General features: G+C 38.6%; 1 protein-coding gene across 1 annotated transcript; it reads right to left on the bottom strand.

The window, feature by feature from the left end:
* Window positions 1–1871: 1871 nt before the first annotated feature.
* Window positions 1872–21434, bottom strand: LURAP1L (leucine rich adaptor protein 1 like; the record flags this gene model as incomplete). The annotated part of the gene is made up of 2 exons (XM_084225148.1): window positions 1872–2246; window positions 21237–21434. 2 exons carry the CDS (start codon window positions 21432–21434, stop codon window positions 1872–1874), a joined length of 573 nt encoding a protein of 190 aa, XP_084081274.1.
* Between the last annotated feature and the right edge of the window lie 494 nt (window positions 21435–21928).

The raw sequence follows: 21928 nt of genomic DNA, 5'->3' as shown, positions 1-21928 counted from the left end.
TCATAATGTGATAAATCTATCACTGATTAAATTACTCTTTATCCAGTGTTACAGTTGGGAGTGAGTAGGTGACAGATACAGCCTGTATTTTCCTTCAAGTAGTTTCAGCACAGTTTGATATTTGAGAACCTATGTTAAGAATATTCTTTGATTTTTTCCTCAGAGTGAAAAAAAATTATGTACTTGTTGGCCTACTGCCCAAAATCTCAGTTGGAGAAGGAAAGACTGTATATTGCACATTCACATTTCATTTAGAGAGTGTATACTTCCTGATGTTCAACTACCATGCCAAGCAATAAAGGTAGAAAAAGTTTCAAGAGAGTCACAGTTTTATATCAGGGAGCTCTGTTTAGTTCTGTTCCCTAGATTAAAATAACTGAAAATAATACAATCTATTTTGAATTCCCAGTCAATATTCTACTTAACGTCATCCTGGGAAGAATTTTTTGCCAAGTTCTTTATCATGATGACCAAAGCAAAGTATACATCTTGTTTTTTAATCCTGAGAGACACAGACACCTTCTGTACTGAGAAGTGATGGAATTGGTCACAGAGCACAAATTACCACTTTCAACTTCTTGATTTTTTTACCTTTTCTTTACACTAGAGGTTGCTCAAGACTGGACAAGATGGACTCCTAGAAACATGGCTTGGATGAACAGAACCTTACTGGAGTATGAACGAAATCCACATATATCAAATGCTGCATGTACTCGTATTCCTTCAGAACATGCACAATAGTTTTTAAATAGGAGCCTGCCTTACGCTTAGTAAACATTACTTTAGTGAGGAAATTTCGTCACTTCACTGGCAATAGGAATACAGTCAAACTTGGTGAAGCAGAACACTTTTAAATGATGTATAAGTATCAATACCTCTTTCGCTGCTTGTATGCTGGAAATATAGATTCATCATCTGTTAGAGTGTCTTGTTCAATTTTAGTTCTTTTACTCGAATTTTCTTCTCACCTGTAGAAGTATAAAATCTAGGGGGGGTTTCTTATGGTTCTGAAGCGCTTCAAAGAAAAACCTACCTCCTAATCTTTACAAAAGCAGGGACCAGAGCAGCCTCAAAAAGAGGCTCTACATGCAACAGTTACTGTTTTCATTCTCAGCTACTTCCAATACAACTGATTAGCTGCAGCTCTCAACTGCACTAGTAGGCACAAAAAAGTTAAGGCAAACTCTTACTTGTAAAACAGGAAAGGAAAAGGCAGCAGGGTAAAACTGCTGAATTAAAAAAAAAACCCCAACAATTTAGAATCCGAATTTAACATTAAAATTAGGCAAGAGACAAGAGAACATTGCAGAATGAAAGAAACTCCACATAGAAAAGTTTAGAATACTTTGTATTTCAAATGAAGACAGCTTTACAGAATCAAATTCCACTGCTTAGAAAAGGAAAATTATTTTTTAGAGGTATTTTCAAGATTCAGATTTAAGGCTCAATAAAAACAAAGTCTTTGGAACGGCCAGATGTGGTAGTCAAGAAAATTTATGACAACATATATTTATCAGAAGCTGTTTTATTAACAACAAATACAAAATTGTTACTCATTCTCTGATGTTTCATTTTAAAGATAAAGCTTTTCCTTGACTACTTTTACAGACTTGTAAATACAGCATTGTAAAAAATTAAAACAAAATTGTGACAATAAATTAAGAAAATGTGAGGAGGAGGAGGATGATGAGACAAGCCCAACCTATTAAGGAGAAAATGCATTAGAAGCAAATAGAAAAGTTATGCAATAGAATTGAAGTATCATATTATATTCTCCTTCCAAGAGGACTTTGGGGGTTTTGCACATGAAATAGCAGCAAAGAAAAAGGGTAAGTACAAGTGCATTTGTGTCCCACTGGAACTTGTTCTTATTAACCAAAACAGTAGTACTCATCAGAATCAATTTTGGGATGCTTATGCAGAGACTGTGAGTCATCCGTGACAGAAGAATCACTGAATTTGTCCAGATCTGAAGGGGTTTGGTGACCAGGGACATCATCCACTAAGGTGTCCAAATAACTCCCCACTGATATTCCATCCAGTCCATCACTACAGTCTTGTAAACTGTTACAGCTGCCATGGAGGGATGTATCCTGACTTTCTAACAAGCTGCACAGGCTTCCACTCAAACTGCTGCCTCTGCTGGCAATGGCTTTCTCTTCAATCATCCACTTGATTGATTCAATACTTTCATTGATGAGCAGGAGCTGGCGCATAAGCTTCACATCAGTGGCGCGGAGATTAACCTACAAGGCAAAAGTAATTAAAAATTTACTCTTTTCATAATCAAGCCAAAGAGCAGGCTTGAATGGGCTAAAATACAACATAAAAAAATCCCCCAAAAACAACTTTCCTATCTAGGACAAATATATTTCAGTAATTAGTAAAAAACCCCACAAGCAAACAAACAAAAAGCCCCAAAAGGATACCTATACTAATACTTTCAGTTCAGGTCAGGTGGGAACCTGGTCAGCCTCCCTAAGCACTCCATTAACAGGACTGATAGTCAATGGCAAAACTTGTATGCACACTGGTACAATGTTATTTAGATGAGAAACACAGCTGCTATGACAACTCTTGGGGATAGCCTTTCACTAGTCAGAGAAGCAAGACAAAGCCATTTCTATTTACCACTACTCTAAACTACTTACAGATACAGATGTCTAGGCATTCATCCCAAGTTATCCTTACTATGGCTACTTGGGAAACTTAAAATTTTCAGATGTTCATAATTTGGAAAAAAGCTTGTGGATATGTAACTTTTACTCACACTACTCCTGAGTGGACACTAAAATCTGCTGTACAAATGTCTGAGAGTTGAAATATTTAAGTTATTGAAACTGTACCTTTCAGTTATTAAAACCCATATTAGATGAAGGTGGTGAAATTCAGAGTTAACCACATGTTACAGGCATGGAGCAAGCATTTGCCACAGCTAACTAAATAAAAAGTGGACATTAAGAACAAACTCCTACTTTCTCACTTAGTTGCGGTGGTTGATGCAAACACACAGAAGTGTTAATAGTAATGCAAGGTGGAATATTACAGTGTTGCATTTCACAGATATATTTAGTTAGCCATCCTCATGTTTTCCTTAAAAGGCAAACTATATAAACCACTGTTAAGTCACTTCAGCTGACAAATAAAGATGAGACTTAAGGCTTATATTCATTGTTTCCTTCTCTTCATCTGAAACATCACAGATACTGGAGAAAATAATCTCTGACCCCGTCTTATGTGCCATATTGAAAATTTGAAAGTCTTCCCTCAACTGAAAAATAAAGTAAAAATAAAGTAAGATCTATTAAATCAGACAACAGATATTTTATACAATTCTCCAAGTCCACAATTGTAAAGAAAAATAGCACCTGTATTGTTCATACACAGTGGACTGGAACAGAATGAGTATTCTCAGGAGGCAAAGACTGTATCTTGTTTTGCCAAGAGTATAATGTTTTGCCAAGAGTATAATGTGAACATGATCCTTTCCATACTCAAATGCCATCTTCTCAGTATCCCAAATTTCCCTGTTCAAAAATTATTTTAATGTATTTTTATTCTCTTAGATACTGCAGAAGATTGTAGTAGATCCAGCTAGGACTCTTCCTAGTAGCTGTTATGGTTTTGCTCTCTGTACCTGTGACCAAACCACATCAGTAGCATTGCAGTGTTTCAGCTCTTGCTGAGCAGGGAGTGCAATCAAGGCCTTTTCTGTTTTTCACCCTGCACCTTCAACAGGTAGACTAGGACTGAGAAAGATGAGTGGAGTGGACAGAGATGGGACGGCTGACCAGAATTCATCAAGGGGTTATTTCTTGCCATAGAAGGTTGTGCCCAGCAATAAAACCTGTGCATTTAAACTTTCCTATACAGCTGTTGCTTGGGGGCTGGTCACTGACTTTGCATCTCTTGTTCATTTATTTCCTTAGTTTTTAAACTGTCGTTGTTACAGTCTCAGTTTTTCTCACTTTTGTTCTTCCAATTCTCTCCCCTGATCCCATCTGAAGATGAGAGTGAGTGAGCAGTTGGTACATGCTTAGTTACTGGTCACGGACAAACAAATGCAAAGACATTTCAGGCTTTGCCAGTAACAGACTGCCTGTGTAACCATCGTATGTATTCCCAGCTTCCTTCCCCAATCCCCAGAATGACTTCTGAATTTTTCTCAATTCAGTATCACAAGATTTAACACAGCTAACCTGATACTGTGCAAAACAGCTCTACCTACCATTCATAGTTTTAACAATACTGTCCGTCTATCATTGTTTCAGAAGTGAAGTTATGAAAACAGATTGACCATTTTGTAGTTCTCCTGCCCAAGCCAATTCCTTTACTCTAACCAATAAATCACTATAAACCATTTGCTGGGCAACTAGGCTGTCACAAAAGCAGTAAATAACCCAACTTCTCAAATGCAACTACAGACTTCAGCAACTTGCTAAATAAAAACATGCTCAGAAACAAGTTTCCCAAAAGGCTGATTAAGGAAATGTTTTACAGAACTAGCACCAACATGACTCAAATGAAACAGTCCCTTTTAGATAAAGTAGACATCTCATATATTTCAGATTCAGTTCACAGGAAATAATTTTTTTTTCTAAATACAGCAACAGCTTCAGCATTTTTGTGGAACAGCCTTACTGGAAGCAATTCTTTGCATTCCTGAGTATTAGAATCCTCCTCCTCCTAGCTACCATGTCATTCCAAATCTCCCATATCTAGAGTGTGCTTTTCCTAAAGCAAATACTAAAAAGTAGTTTAACAAGGGTCATCTTTTTTTAATATGGTTTACTTCATCATTTGTTCAATGACACACACAAATGTTAAAATGACATCTTTTGCCCCTTATGTGCTTTAGCACAGACATAATCACATGAGCTTTTACTCAATTATGTAAGCTGCAACCCATTTATCTTGGAAGTTGTTGGAGTATACAAGTTGGAGTGTTTTTGGAGTAAACAAGTCAGTCCAAGACAGTTCAGCTAACAGGACTAAACACAATAAAATCTCACCATGCTTGACAGCTGCATTTGTTATGCACAGTAACAGGTGCATTTCAGGAACAATCTAAACAGTGTATCATAGCTAATACAGGGTTTTCAGAACAGTTTTTACAGCTGGCCCTAAAGTTAAAGCTAGAGCACAAGACCACCACATAGGGAAAGTGTGTGTTATTATGGATCAGTTCTCAGCAAAAACTTACAGTGTATAAAGAAAACTACAAAGAGATTAAAAACTAATTTCCTGTTACAGGTTAACTTTTATATATTTTTGCTTAGTCTTGCTCCATATATTTCAGCAATAGTGCTGATCACAGGAAAGATACTAAATGTTTAACATTAAGAGCTAGTCACAGCAATAGAAAATAATGAAATTAAAGTGACAGTAACACATTTCAAGTAACACATTCTGGTAGTTTAAGTGCACAGATTAGCATTCAGAAAAAACAGAACTTTAATCTGGAAGGAATAGCTGGACTAAACATCTGTCTGTGTTACTCTCTCATACCTGTTGTTCTAACAAAATATTCCTTCCTTTTTCTTGGTCTTCTGTAATAATATGTACAACACTCCTATATAATTTGTTCAAGAGAATTTATATATATATATATATATATAAGGGCTTTTGTGTACGTATATATGCAGAGAGACACACAAATATTCATGCTATTGTTATTATAATTCAGTGATTTTGAGAAAGATTGACTAGGTTATTGCTTTTAGAATAAAACTCTTAATGACCAGGACTGTTAACAAAGACAATTATCGCTTCCTGGCAGTCACCCAGAGTAGCACATCGATCACTTGGCTTTTGGATCAAAGTCATATTTGTAGTCACAATTTGGGCAAAACAGCCATGCATTTTGCTGCTGCATGTTCTGCAGAAATAGCTTCCAGTCAGTTCCAAACACAGTGGGTCACCTTCCCCTCCAGAAATGGCAAACCTAAAATGAATGTTAAATATGCCCTTCCAAGCTGTGAAAGCTGTTTGAAACTCTAGATTCTTCCTGCAGATTACTTTCTTTTAAATTGCTGGGTTCACATGCTGCTTCTTCTAATTATGGGAACTCTGCAAGGATATTAGTGGCAACCATAAAATGTGGTTTGAGGAAAATATATCCCTAAGTTTATTTAAATTATTTCAATTTCATTTCTTCTCAACACTTTTACGTTCTGTGCTGTAAAGAGTCTACTAGTAAAAGGAAAAGACATGAGGGAACTTAAATAATAAAGTTTTTTTTTTTCAGGCTAAGTCTTTTAGCCAGAGCACAGTGAAGCAAGTCTTCACAACAGACAAAATCTTATGCTTACAACTTAATGGATTCAGGGAGCTATTTAAATCACTCAGATCAGAAGCTCTGCTCTGCACAGAATCTCAAAATGAATCTAGGGTTAGCTGCTCTAATCTGTGTTCTAAAACATCTTGAGTTTGGACAAAAATTTCATGATAAGTGGAAGGGGATGGAAACAATAGCAAAGGACAGTACTCCTGGGAAAGTCCCTCAGACCTTCATGCCTGGAAGTCTTCCAGAAGTAACAAAAATGGGGAGGGTTAGATGAAACTAGCTGCAGCCAATTCCATCTGTTGCTAAACACTACCACACACATCTCTATCACACTTTTTATAAACAGAATTTCAAACCAGTAGAACTTTTTCATACTAAATAGGTGTGCATAACCACTATGGTTCAGGAGTATTATTGCTGCTATTGTTTCCATTTCCTAGGATGTGTCAGACATAGCTTTCTGCTTTCCTGTTCAATTTCTTCTATTTCTCTTACCATTCAGGATGAAGAGCTTGCCAGCTATGCCTACCTCCCCTTTAAGTTTTAAAAGGGAGATTAACTCAGCTTTTCATAAAATAGTAAAATCTATCAATTAATTCCAGATGCCATCAAAAAAATCCTAAAAATCAATGTCCAAATATTAATTTGTTTTGCATTCTAAGATGTCTCTTCTGAAAAAAAGCTAACCTTATTCCATTTTCTCGTGGTGTTACTTTTACTATTACAAACACCGAATAACAAGTTTTAAAGTAACTAAGGAAATTAATTTAAGAGGCAAAAGATGAAGGTGAGGAAAATAAAACAGTGGTTAGCAATTACTCAAGTCTTATCACAATACAAATAGAGTAAGAAGATATATAAGGATAAAAAATGGGTCAATAAAACCTCATTGACTAATTCTGTGGGACCATAACAAGCTAAAATACCATAAGCAACTCATTCAAAATCCAAAATTCAAAATATATGAATTCAGGTGTTATTTAACTGGAGTCACTAAGTTAACAGGTTTACAACATGGATAAGTCTGGAGACATGAACAGGATTTGTTTATAAGCTATCATCTCAAAGCGTGAAGCACGCCATTTGAAGGTGAGCAAACTGAAAGTGATACTACAACAGCTTCTCAACACCACTGAGTAAAAGATGCTCTTTTTTTCCCATTTAATAAGTCTAAAATAAAATAAAATCACAAATAACAAATAATGTCTGCTCTTTTAACACACAGGATGATTAACAGGCTGTGCAGGAGCTACATCCTACTTAAATTAAAATATATGCATGCGCATGTCTTTAAACTTTTTGCCTGCTTCTAAATTTTCCCACTGATTCAAGGTGTTTGCACTGGTTTCTTCATATAATTATGCTGCTTTAGGCAATGGTATTTCTGGATCAAGGTGAAAAAAATTAGAATACCTAAGCTGACTTCTGAATTTGAACTTCTCCTGAATTTGAATCTTCAGTATCTCCTGTTAAAAATGGAGTTTTCATGACAGAGAGCAAGAAGACAAGTTTACTGACATTATCTGGAAGGCATCTTCTATGGAGGAACAGTAACTGATTGTGGGAATGTGCCACGCGCACTCCACAGCAAAGCCAACTAACAGTGGTAAATTCAGACACCAAAACAATTCAAGCCATCCCAACACACCTGACTGAAACTCTATAAAAGTTCTCTCAAAACAATGAAGATGTGGACCAAAGCCTGGAAGAGGATGACACTGTGGGAGATAAGGTATGTGCTGCAATGTTCATAATTATGCCTTCTGTCTCTGAATGTGATTTACCTCACACTGAATTAGCTAAATTAAATTTCAGTCAACAGTGATAAATGTAGATCAACAGCTTTTTCTGCATCTTGTTTCTTTTACCATGGACTTGTGTTACAATGTATTGCTGTACCATTTTTCCATTTATTTTCTTCTGATTTTTAGGCTTGTGGTAAACTTCAGACAATAAGGGAGCACATATAAAAGCTACATATATATACAAAAGCTAAATTTTTGTGATCCATTGTTGATTTGTAGTTATGGTTCACTGATCTACCTTCTTTCTGCCAAGAGAGTAATTAACGCTGACCTTTCTCAGCTGTACTTCCACAAATGAGTCACAATAAAAATATCGTGGCAGACCACGACAGAAGTTTTGATCATTTAATTTTTGACTTCTTTTGCAAGAGATTGTTTATAATCTTGTATCTCTTGAAGATTCCAATTTTGTTAAAACCCTCATGACAGATTTTTTAGGTAGAATTCATTACAATTGTTGAACTCCCAGCTGTTCATAAAGTGAGCAGTCATTGAGTTTTCAGGTTCTGTCTGCACCCTTAGCTACTTTAAACAGAGGCTCTAGCCTAGCCATTTTCCTGCTTCAAGTTCCTGCATTTCCACTGCAATCCTTCACCAAGTCCTCACAAAAATTATTTTCACACGTCTGTCTGTAAAATTTGGCAGCCACATAACACAGCTCTGAGCAGGGTGACTTTTAATTAGGAAAGAGAAAGACCATGTGATTACACATCAGCCACAAGAGGATTTTACTGTAAAGAGAGTTTACCAATCCATTAGCTAAAGCAAGGAAGTGGGCAGGTCAGGTCTGCGCCACCACTGGAATAATGTAGGAGAATATACCAGAATAATTAGGAAGCCGAGCAACTTCATGAGACAGCAAGTTAGTTCAGTAGGCAATGAGAGTAAATAACTCAATTAGCAGGTTTCAAGGATGTATCTTGCAAAGATATGAACAAAATATTATGCTAATATGATCATCATCTGATATAGGAAATTACAGTATTGGCAATTTACATATCTCCATTTTAATATTTTAATTTAATGCATACTAATTGTTTCCCTTATACTCAACAGTAAAATTGTTTAGTCATATTTTCTCTGAAAAAATAGAAAAGGTGAATCTCAAGGCCTTTTTTCACTGCCTTGAAATACACATGGTCCTTGTCTGGGGAGTATGTGTGGGCAGCCTTCCAAGTGCATTAATACCTTTGACAGTAACATACCAATGATTAGGACGAATCATTTGATCAGTAGGATATATTTTTTTCTTTTAACATCATAGTTTTTGAGGTCTCTTGTATGCTTAAGTGTAATTAAAAAAATCATAGGGGAAAAAGTATATTTTTATTTGTTTGTTTTAGTTTTTTGCCCATCTCTTAATTTTGCTGTGAAAAAGATGAAGCTATTTAAGTATCACCTAAGTAGATATGACAATGACCATCAGAAGGAAACATGACATAAAACTGAGAGTAAGTAGAAGGAAAAAAAGTTAATTAGTTAGGTTCATATTTCCTCACCTCCTGTCCAAATAAAATAAATGTTAAATAAGCTCTTTAATTAAAGGAAGTAGCACAAAATTCAAAGAGAGAAACATCCCATCACAGAAGGATGAAAAATATAAAAGGAAAATCCCAACTCTTTTAAAGTTTAGTTGAATTAACATGAAAGAAACAGTGAGAAAATGCAGGGATTTGTGAAGAGGAAAACTTCTAATGCTGCTGGAAGGTTTTACTGAATGCTTCCAAATATCTCAAACTGTCAAAAAAGCATCATCTGACCTTAGAGATGTATCTACTATGACAAAGGTGAACATGTCTAGAACAATCCATAATATGGACCCACATTTGTTGACAGACAAGATAACTCCATTGCAAACATTCAGGTCAATATGAAGCTGCAACATTTGGCTGTGGGTGTCAGAAAGTGTTAGAGCATGCTGATGGACAATCACAGCATCATTATAAAGTGTTCTGTACACCAGCCACAATGCAGGACTGCATGAGTCTACTGACCAACATGAGACAGCACTGGGGCTCAAACACATCTGTAATTTGTTTTTTTGCTAATTGGATTTCACTCTCTGCCTTATTTATGTCTGTCCTGACCAAAACATACTCTTAAAAACACTATGCAAAAAAAAGAAAAAATATAACCATTCCATACCTGTTCACCCCTTCAAAATTAATTACTTTCAATACTGGCACTGTGGAAATATACTCAAAAGCATACAACTAAAATAAAAGAAGATAATAGGGTTTGCTTACAGGTATATGCAAAGTTTGAAAATGCCGCCTTTATAGAGATAACAGCAAAGTTTGAAAACATTTTAAAACATAAAAAACCCCAAACAAACCTATAAAAGTAGTCAACTTATTTCATTAAATTGCAACTGAGACACAACAATAGTAATACTGGGGAGAAATCTGAAATCTCTTGAAATTCAAGTCTGTTTTCACAATAGCACCAGAAAGACACATACAATTAAAAAAAAAAAACTTTGCCTGAATCTCCCCAGAATTCAAAATTGAATTCTGTTTGAAACAATTCTATATTCAGGAGATGGGCGATATCCTATTGAAAGCATATTTTTAATCTAACAATCAAATCTCTAGTAAAGGCAATCTGCAGTCCTATTTACTGAAGGTTTATCTGGATAAGAATAAAAAAGAACTTCAAGACAGCCTTGGTATTATAAATTATCCCATGTGCTCCTAAAAAACCTTTAGTAGTCCTAGAAACTAATTTGCTGATAACTGGGATTTTTCCTCTCTTAAAACATTACGAGCGTTGTGTTTTCATGATAAATTTTTGAATAAAAACCAGTCAGTACCTTAAAAAATAAGGGGCTTTGTTTTGTTTTCTTCATGTTCACTTTGTGACCTATTTGTCATGTCTTTCAAATTCAGCTTAATTTTTCCTCATCCAAACCTCCTCAATGCTGTAACCACCATTCTTCAAAAATATGGTCCCTGCACAGTCTTTACATCTCTCTGAAAGTACTAGCAAGTTTGAGGTCTTTAGATGACATTATATTGCCTATTTTGAGTCTTTTGAACAAAAATACCCTTTTAAATCTCCAGGTATCTAGAAAAAAGTAAGTGATTTAGTTCTTTTTCATCCACTAAGATGGTACCAAACAGCTAGCAGCTAACCTGAATCTGGGGTCTAAATAATAAAAATCAAGGAGCAAACAGGCTACAACCATTTCTAGCAAGCTGAAACACTCAAATTGGCCAGCACAACAAACAGAGCAGGCTGTTGAGAACTACACCAGCTGAAACTTTTGAGCCCTTTTGGCTCAAAAACCCCCAGACCCCTTTGTTTCCCACAGAACACACAACAGCAATTCATTCCAGGGGTCACAAGGTGTGATTATCAATAAATATTAACAATTAAACAAACATACATCTTATGCTTCCAGGCAAGGATGTCAGAAGGTAGTAAGATTAACCAGTCATCAACTTTTAACTATAAGGCAAGACCAGGCACTGTAGGCAACATATTCTTTCTACATTATTTGATCCCTTCTCTGATTGATAATTATTATCCACACCACATAGAGCAGTCCTCAGCTTCTCCTAAACAACTCCAGCTCAGGCTATATACTTTTATTTACTCTTTCTACACTTAAACCTGTTCTTAGCAAAGATTTCTACATAGAAGAGCACTGGGGCATTATGATGTGATTTAGTTCAGCAAAGAATATTAATCATATCTGTCAATGCAGTTATCAGATGTATGAGTAGCTTTAGAAGGAATCAAGGTAATTGCTTACATTTCTCATTTCTTCTTCTACAAGGAGTACTAGCTACTAAGCTAGTTGGGGAGGAAAAATAAGGTGCAAGACTTGCAAAACATGGCTAGGAAAAGACAAATATGGCCTTTCTGAATAACCAAAGGTGACCTGAGAAAAGAGAGAACTAGTCAAGGAAATTGGACTAGAGAAGTTTGGTTGTATTTGAAAAGAGCTGGCAACAGGTCTTCTGAAGTAATTTTGTTATTAAACTTCACAGAGTACAAATTAATAAAAATTAAGGAAAGAAATTACAAAATATTAAAGATCATAGTTCTTTGGTTGCATTTTCTTTCTTGTCTGAAATGGGTGGACTGATGATCTGCACTGGTGAATGCCTAAGCAGCTTTATGAAGTTATCATCACAGATGGCTATGGGGAAAACAGCAACCTGCCTTCATTTCCCTGCCTCAGTCACAGCAACCAGTGACAGGTTGTAATAAAGGAGGATGTAAATTCCACAGGCCTTTGCAGAACCTCACTATTACTTTGGTTTGCTAGTAGTAACACTCTTCCCTTGCAAAGAGGCTTTCTCCTTCTCTGCTGTAGCAGGATTTACAGTTTTCTCCTCCAAACCCTGTAACACTAGAACCCTGCCACCTAACACCACTTGAAATAAAAATATTTCAGTGCACTGCACAATTCTGCCAAGACATGTGGACAAGCCATTAACAGTCACAGTGGCTAAAATAGTCCTGTTAAGGCAAAAATGTAGTTGAAGTCACAGAACAGGAAAAGCCCTGTAAAAATTATTCTGCCTTCCTATTTGCTCCTCTCATAGCTGTATAGTTTCAAGAAGACTGGAAAAATAGCCTAAAGTTTACAATACCTCCTTGAATGACTTTTCCAAGTTGTCATGTTTTTGTCAAGGCCCATCTAAATCTCATTAGTCAGAAAACCTTCCTGCCCATGAAATGGATTCTTCAACACCAAAATCCAAACTAAACCCTCTACATTGTCACTGTTTTATTATGAAGCACTTTGTGCTAAACATGCACCATTTGCCTTTGTCTAACAAAGAAAATGGTCTGTATTAGCTGTCAAACTCCAAAGGCTGTCCCAGCCTTTCAATGTGGCTGGAATGGGTCTTCTCCAGGCACACTGATAAAGGTACATAATAATCTCACTCCAGGAAGAACACTAGATATTCAGAATCGGAGAATCATGGGAGGGTTGGAGTTGGAAAGAACCTCTGATCTAATGCCACATCGCTGCTAAGGCAAGTTCAACAGGGTCCAGTCCAGGCAGGTTTTAAAAATTTCAAGAGAGGCAGATTCTACAACCTCTCTGGGCAGCCTGTGCTATGTCACTCCCAAAGTAAAAAAGCTTTTCCTTATATTGGATGGAACCTCCTGTATTTAAGTTTGTGCTCATTGTTCCTTGTCCTGTCACTGGGCACCACTGAAGAGAGTCTGGTCCCATCTTCTTGACAGTGACTCAAAAGATATTTGTACATATTGGTAAGATCCCTGTGCAGCTATCTCTTCTCCAGGCTAAACTGGCCCAGTTTCTTCAGGCTTTTCTCATAAGAGAGATGTTGCTCCAGACCCCTATTCATCTTGATAGCCCTCTGCTGGACCAGCTCTCCAGTAGTTCCCTGTCTTAAACTGGAAAGCCCAAAATGGATCCCCACACAGCACACAGATATGGCCTTACCAGGGCTGAGTAGAGGCCTGTCTACATAATTTTCACTAGTTTTCTACAGAGGTGGTTAAACAATACAGAACCTATTCCTCCTTCCACAGAAATGCTTCATAGTTTCCTCCTCAGTGTCAGGACTGTTTTTTTTCCTAGTAATTTATAATTATTGGAAGGATCAAGGCCTGAGTCTGAAGTTTTTAAATTAAAAAGTCTTTTAAACTGAATGTTAAGACAGCAATGTCCAATGTTTGCTGTAGCTCATAAGCATGTGTTTGAGCTAACAAGAGCAGTGCAACTATCTCAAATACAACACTTCTTTAAACCAATGGAAATCCTGTAGGAAGACCAAAACAAAACAAAACAAAACAAAACAAAAAAAAAAAAAACAAAAAAAAAGGAGAAAAATACAAAGCAACCAAACTGTTCTATTTTTTTCTTCCTTGGGATAAAAATGTATGAGCTTGGAAATACTTGTTGCATTATTGTTCTTAGCTGTGTTTCCTTCTGTACCTATAAAGAGACAGGGTTCATAGCTAAACCAGAATGCAGTAAAATGGTTCTTCTTCTGGAAGCATTTGAGTAATGAATGCAGCCAATATCTAACAGCAGCAAACAAAATCACAAATTATGCCAGTGAAGTGTTTATAGAATTTGAACCCCCCAGTAGTTAAATACTAATTTACGATTGCTTTAAAGTCACTAAATGCTTTCACTTCATCTGGCACTGCACCCACCAGGGCCATACAGCATTGAGATGAGTTTAGTGTACAGCATGGCAAATGAAACATTCAGATAACTTCTCTGGCAGCTTAGCTAGTTTGTGTTTACAGTTAATTAAGAAATGTGCCATACCATTCTCTTGACAAACTCTAAGTGTTAAGAACGGCTAGGTTGGTGGGGATAGACAAGGATTGGATTGCTGAGGCCAGGGTTGCATTGGTGTGCCAGTATGCTCTTTTCCATGTTTATGGAAGCTATAGGTGAGTTTGCATATTCTGACAAAATCGAGTAGCTGACTTTATATACTTATATACCTGACATATATATACTCTCCAGTGTCCTTCCTTATCTACTTCTATGGAAGAAGAGAAACCTGCTTGAGAGCTACTTGAAAGAGGGGGATTCTCAGACACATTTTATCTGCAGGCAGGCACCAGAGGGACCCAGCACTGAAACAGAGAACAAGTGACCAGTGAAATAAAATACCATCCCAATATCTTTCTAGATTTGAAAAAGCTTTAAAGGTTGAACTATGTTGTTTATATATTTCAAAGATTTAATACAAGATGGCTTATGGATGGATGTGTTTTGGTCACTCAATTTGGTCACTCTCCAGATCAGAGCTGCTTCCAGTTCCTTACTATGAACACTTCCATCAAAGGAAAAAGCTTATAATTTATGGGACACATTTATGAGAGTAAGGCTGGATAGCAAAGGCTATGAGTCTGTCTTCACAGCAAAAAAGTTTCCCTTTTATTATGAGATTGTCTTGTAGTTCTACAATCAGAGCTCTTCATCTTTACAAAGAGTAAGCTGAGAACCATCTTTTGGAACTGCTTACAGATAGTAAACATCACTTCCATGTTTAAAAATGCAAGTCAAATTCATCAGAGAAATTGCACTCAATTTAATCGAATTCCAATTGCTTTTCAACAGCTCAGATCCTCTCTTTCACTCCTGTAACTTTATTTGCTTCAGATTCCAGTAAACAGCCCCCCTCCCAGAACATGGACAGAAATTAAACACATGGAAAATAAACATATCCACTGTGGAAAGTTCACTAGGTTTTGACCTTGAGGGTAGAGAACAGACAAATAATCTAGTAGCCGTTAAAACATGAATTGAAAATCCATTATTTTTCTTTTACTATTTACTGTTAGGAAAAAGGAAGCATTGAAAAGTAGAAATTCACTTGTTGGTGACCACCTCTGCTTAATACATATATTTGGTATTGTGCATTTCAAGTTTTTCCTGCTCATACACAAAAGGTAATTTTAATTTGTTGTTGCCATAAGTAACCACATAAAAGAAAGCATCCACACAAAATTATGATGATCAAAGGGCTGGAAAATCTGCCATAGGATAAAAGACTTAAGGAGGTATGTCTTCTCTCCCTAGAGAAGTCTTGGGGATAGGAGTATCTCCTCACAGCATTCCAGTAATTTGGACTGATAGAAAGAGGACCAGGAGAAGTTTTATCTTAATATAAGCTCAACTTTTTTCAGTGAAGGCAATCAATCATGAGAATGATTGAAAGCAATCAACCTCCCCAGTTACACGGCTGAGGTTTCCAAGATGGATGAGGTGATTGACAATGTCACCTAGACTCCCTTTTCTTCTAAAGGTGAAACCAGATGGTCTTCTGAAGTCTTATTATGAAATAGCCCTTCCACGCCAGGCTATTCTATGAAAGCCATACTATAATGATGCATCAGAAAGGTTATAATCTATTTGCTAAAAGTTGTCATAAACTGTAAAACTCTGCAGAAATGGTTTAGTATTCATGTCGTTTCATTACAAATTGTCAGGAACCAGACTTCAAAAACCAACTTCAATGGTTCTTCTACTCTTGAAAAAGTAATCATGAAATTATAATACATATTCTCTGAAAAAAAAGTTGGCAAAAGTCTCACAGCACAAGGGCAGTATAACTGGAAGTCTTGACTTTAGTATCCCTGATGCTGCTGTGATGATTCCCACAGACATATTCCTGTATACTGAAGTATCTCACACTGATGCTGCTCGCTAAGGTACCAGCAAGGCTTTATGGACTCTTTGCCATGCAGCAGCTAAAGCTGAGTAAAAACAGACATAAACTCTGAGTACAACATTGAGATGTTCTACAATTCAAATCCTTCTGGCCAGGCACTGACATTTGCCAGTCAAAACGTATGTTTAAATATGCATTAATTTAAATAACCTTGGTCAACTCATCCTACCAGAGATGATCTGAAAAGATGGAAAACTTGGCAAAGTACTGGCACTGGCACTAATTAAGTTGCATTTTTTCCTTATTAGATTTGATTAATTTCCCTAAGGATTAATCTACAACACCGTTTCAATGAGTCCCTGTTATGACCACTGCCCAATCTGCGTTATATGCAAAAATTACAAACTCCACTACTACATCATGCAAACTGGTGGATAAGGAGAGAACTTGCTAGTAAGATAGATGGAACTTGCTAGTAAGATAGACTATTAGCCCCTTTTTCAGTGAACTTCAGGAGGACCTGGGGAAACAAGTTAATTTCTATTTCTGTATGCCTTCTTTTTGTCTAAGAGCCTCACTTCAGGGATTCACTGAATAACGGCTCATTAAGAAACAAAGGTTAATCAAACTCACCCACACAGTAATTTTATATTTAAGATTTTATCTTCAGTCAAGTTTTTAAGCAAAAATTACAATTAATCTAATTGAAGACTAGCATCTGATACACAGCTTTGCATTGCTGATGAGACACACTGAAGCCAGATCTTGGCTTCAGTTAAGACAACTGATGTTATCATACAAAATAGTGAATGTAGCAGCCTGCACCCACAGCATGTGTTAAAGAGATATTTCAAGTCACAGTTGTAGACTTTTTAAAACCAGTCCTTCAAAGAAAATAATAAATGCAGAGCCTCCAAAACTGTGGATCTAAAAATCTGAGAAAATATGCAGTTTGTCAGACTCTTTAGAGATGGTAGAATAGGGTACCAACAGCTCTGTCCTCCAACCTGAACCTTCATTAATGTGCTAGGGATGGTTAAAAAAAAAAAAACCCAAACCCAAAACCAATTAAAAAAAGCAAAAAGAAAACAAGACAAACAAAACCATTGAAAATACCAAGAAGGATTGCCATTGTAATTAACCCACTTGCCTTAATTCCAGCTTCATTTTGTCAGGGATCAATGTTAATTGCCTTTAAAAAACAGTTATACTAAAATTGAACTAGGAGAACAAAGGAGAAGAAAACTCAACTAATGAGTTAGCATGAAGAATATTCCTCTATCTTAAATGGCTTTAGCATGCTCAGCTCCTTGAAAACAGGATTATTTATCCTTCAGTCTAAAAACTACTGCACTCAGTATACCCCCTTGGATGATCAGACTCACTAACAAAATTTGATTCTTAACAGTATTCACTGGAAGGAATCTCAGTAAAAGTCCCAGCACTGCCATCCACCCCTCACTTCCAAGACACAGCTTACCTTTTCTGCATTAAATATTTTTATGTAAAACATTTTTAAAATTTTTTTTGTATGTAATGCAGGCTATACTGTGTTTAAATTTCTAGCTTGCAAAGAGGCATTAAAGAGTTGAGTTCGGAAACTTTTGAATTAAAAGGGAAAAAAACCAAACCAATCTCTTTCTTTGAGTGTTAAAGAATATCTCCCTTTGAGTAACCCAAGAACTTGTAAAAGAAAAATGAGACTTTATAAGCAGTATCATTTCAGGCTGCAGAATGAGACTCACAGATTATTTACTGCAGTGAAGGCGCATGTGTTGAATGGTGTCCTCAGGAGCATGGTACACTAGCAAAAAGGCTGCAGCTATAAAGGTTTATGTTCAACTCCCCAATGGAATATTCCACCTATAAGACCATAGGAAGAAAGATTTTAATAGTGACAAATTTCATACTGAATCAAGGGTCAGATAATAGGAGGTATTCATACCACCCAAGTTTGACCAGAGCACAATGTTTTGACCCACACTGGCAATTACATCTTGTTCTCTATTTTATGGCCTTATAATTCAAAGGTTTTCAGGATCCAATGTAGTCTCCATCATGGCCTTCATGGGAAAATGGAGCATAAGAAAAGGTAAGTAAACCTGGCCAAGCAGATTGGTATTTCAAGAACGTTACGCTGTGGGCTTTGTGCGTGGTTTCAGTGGCCATTAGCAAAATCAGGCTTGAGGTAAAAAGAACCATTTTGAACTGCAAAAGAATCTGAAGAAGCAAGGGAAAGCCTCAAGTCCTTCACCCAGACAACTGCCACATACACCCCATTTATCTGTCAGGTACTGCAGCTCACAGTCAAACCCTGCATTTCCAAGTCAAACATTGTCTTTTTTTATATACCACTAGAAAAGAAGGTCCTGAATAACCTTGGGTTTGATATGTTTACAAAAAGTTTGTCTCAATTCTGGAATCAGCAGTAACAAAAGCAGAGGTAAGTCTATCCAAAATTCAGTGAGTAAGATGTAGAAGCTGCCATCATTGTACAACTAGAAAAAGAAAGGTGAATGCATGACACTTGGTTTTCTAGTTGTTTCCATTTCTGGCATGTTTACTACCACAGCAGCTATAGACTACTTTTCTACATGTCCAAGATCTCCTATGCCTTACAGCAAAGGCAAAAAATAATGTATTAGAAAGAGGTGTGAAATAAGAAAATAGATGCTTTAGCTCCATTTTAGAAATTATATGCAGTAAAATAAGAGGAAAGAAACATAGAATGGAACCACAATTTTTACCTGATATTGTTCTTAAATTTATAAAATATGTCCACTAAGAAAACTGCAGAGGGGAAAGTGACAGATTAAGAAGGCGAAGAAACCCTTAGGGTTGAGGAAAATCCTGAAGATGCCAGAGACTAGAGGAAAAAAAATCCAGGAAGGTAGTTTGCTTTCACACTCTAGATTACAGAAAACAGCTGAGAGCATGGGAAAAGTATAGACAGGGTACCAATACTTCACAGTTTGTCACTGTACTGGTGGTTTAATGGGCATATACAGACCAGAAGTGGTAAGAGCACTATAACTTAACTCCTCTTACTCAGCATGAGAAATTAGTTCAGATAAGAAAAGTCATCAGTCTGACATGACGAAAAGCAGGAGAGGGACTAAAACATGTTTCTGCTTACAGCAGGGAGAGAAAAGGGAGAAACTGGATGCAGGGAGGAAGAAGAGGCAAAAGGAAGAGTGTGACATGAAATCTGCAGGTGCGAAGCAAGTGAAGAGACCAGCTTGAAAGAAAAAGGTGATATGGTCAATTCACTCAGGTCCTTCTCCTTTAATAAGCCTAGTTGTCTAGAGATGAAAAGTCATTTTCTGTCAAAAACTGTGGCTACCTTATTTGCCTCCTTGCAAATGCATCCCATACAAGATAAGCTCCCTAAAGTCATTGTATTACTGTCATGTCATGCAAGCTTAAAATTAAAAAAATAAGCATGAGATAAGCAGACAGTGTCTTACTCAACATTAAAACTGAAACTCCCAGTGATTGTCACTTAAAATCATAGAATAGCTTCAGTTGGAAGTGACATTAAAGATCATCTAGTTCCAAGCTCCCAGTACCTCACCATCCTCTGAGCAAACAACTCCTTCCAGCATCTCTGCATCTACCCTCTTCCAGTTCAAAGCTGCTCCCCCTGATCCTGTCACTCCATGCTATTGCCAAAAGTCCCCCTCCCCAGCTTTCTTGTTTGGCCCAGTCTATTGAAAGGTGGCTCAAGAACTCCACAGAATACGCTGATAGTTTGATTTGTAGAGAGTTCTTAAATAATATGAATCCATACAACAGCAGGTGTAATTTGTAAGTTACACCTCAAGATTAACATTACCATCTTGGCTATTAACTCTCAGAATATTCATTCTCTTCCCCTTTTTGCCCAGCACACTTATTTAAAAACACGTACAAACCCACACAACTATGTACCTATATGTAGCACTGTGGAGGAACTTGTGGTATAGCACTGATCTTGTTCACACAGAATGATATTGATTTATTGGCTGTAAATGGCTGAGTTCCAAGATTGTTGCATAAAGTTATCTCAACACATTGCCAGAAAAATCCGCATCCCAACCCGACCAAATTTCATCCCAATTTCAAATAAACTTAGTGACAGGAGCTATGGAAAGAACTGCTACTAAAAAGTGTCTTTTGGGACTTTACATAGCACTCACTAATAAAAATGGAAGCTATCTATGCTCACATATCTGAGGTGACCTGCATTGTCAAGATCGTATCTGCTGAGTGTTCACTAATCACTTTGTCACTTGCAAAGAGTTTCCTTTTGGTTTGTCTTTGAAAAAAATAGGCCAGTTTTATGGCATCATTTTATGGCAAAATAAATTTATTGAGATGGTGACATACAAAGTAGGACAAGCACCTGCACTAAGATAGTAAACAAGTTAGAGGATCTGAACTACATACAGGATAGTCCTATCACAGATCATTGGCAGAATGAAATATACCATTCAACCAAAGTAGGAATAGTTGTTTTTTCAAGAATTATGCTTCATCAGCCTGTTTGGAACTAATTAAGTCTCTGAAGACTGAATTAATGGCCAAATTTCCAGCCTGAAAATATTCTGTGTGTCTTTAGGTGCTAGCCATGAGCAGGAAACAGGTGCAACGCAGAAAACGCAGTTACAACAACGGGATAGCGCATAATTTCTTTTATTGGTACTCCAGCTTTCAGTACTTCTAACGAGCTGACAGGAACAGAAGCCAACTACGAGTCCCTGGCGAACTTCCCCGTTGAGAGGAAAAGAGCCGACAAGTGCCTCGCTCTACGCCGCACCGACGAGCGGCCTCTTGCTCTCCCAGCCGGCAGCAGAGCCCTCGCCGCCGCCCGGCCCCACCTGGGATGGATGCGCTGCTCCGGGGGCAGGCAGCACCTCCTCCCCGCGGTGGGCCGGCCGGCAGGGCGCAGGCAGCGCAGTGCCCGTCCCAGCCGCCGCCGGTGCTGCCGAGCGGGAGGCGGCGGTGCGGAAGGGCTGCGGCCGGCGCCCGGCTACTCACCATCTCCTGCCTCAGGAGCTGAAGTTTCGTCTCCAGACGGGCCAGGGCGGCAGCGCGGCGGCGGCGGGGCCCGGGGGCCGCGGCGGCGGGGCGGGCCGGGAGCTCCTCCCCGCGCAGGGGCCGCGCCAGGCTCTCGGGCACTTTGCGCCCCAGCTTCTGCTCGACGTCGCGGAGGTCAGGCGGGGCGCCGGGCTCCATGGTTCGTCCTGCAGGGGCCCGAGGCGGCAGCGGCAGCACTACCCGCGCCCGCCCGGCCGCTGCCGGGGCGCGGAGGCGCGGAGAACCGCGGCAGAGCCGGCGACGGCGGATGCGCCGCGCGGAGCACCCGCGGCGGGCATGGGCATCTCCCAGGCCCACCGACCGGCCCTTCCCGCCCGCTCCCCGGCCGCAGGGAAAGGCAGCGGCGGCCGGGCGGGGGCGATAGGTAAAAACGGCCCCGCTTCGTGTACGAGACCGCGGCGCGCCCCAGGAGCTGCGGCCGGCACAGCGCGACCCGAGTCATGCCGCGTCCCGCCCGGCTGCAACTTTAAAGCCGCGGGCAGGTGGAAGAGGCGCGGCGCGGCCCTCCCACCGCGGTGCCTGTGCGCTGAGGCGCCGCACGCCCGCGGCCGCGGGGCGCCCCCGCACGGCGGGGACCAGCCGGCCGCCCGCAAGGGAACACCGTGTGCCGGGACAGCCCGGGGAGAGGGAGA

The sequence above is a fragment of the Fringilla coelebs genome (assembly GCF_963513975.1).
Source record: "Fringilla coelebs genome assembly, chromosome: Z".
Taxonomy (NCBI): Eukaryota; Metazoa; Chordata; class Aves; order Passeriformes; family Fringillidae; genus Fringilla; species Fringilla coelebs.
Note: the sequence above shows the minus strand (reverse complement) of the source record. Positions and strands in the feature narration are given on the sequence as shown.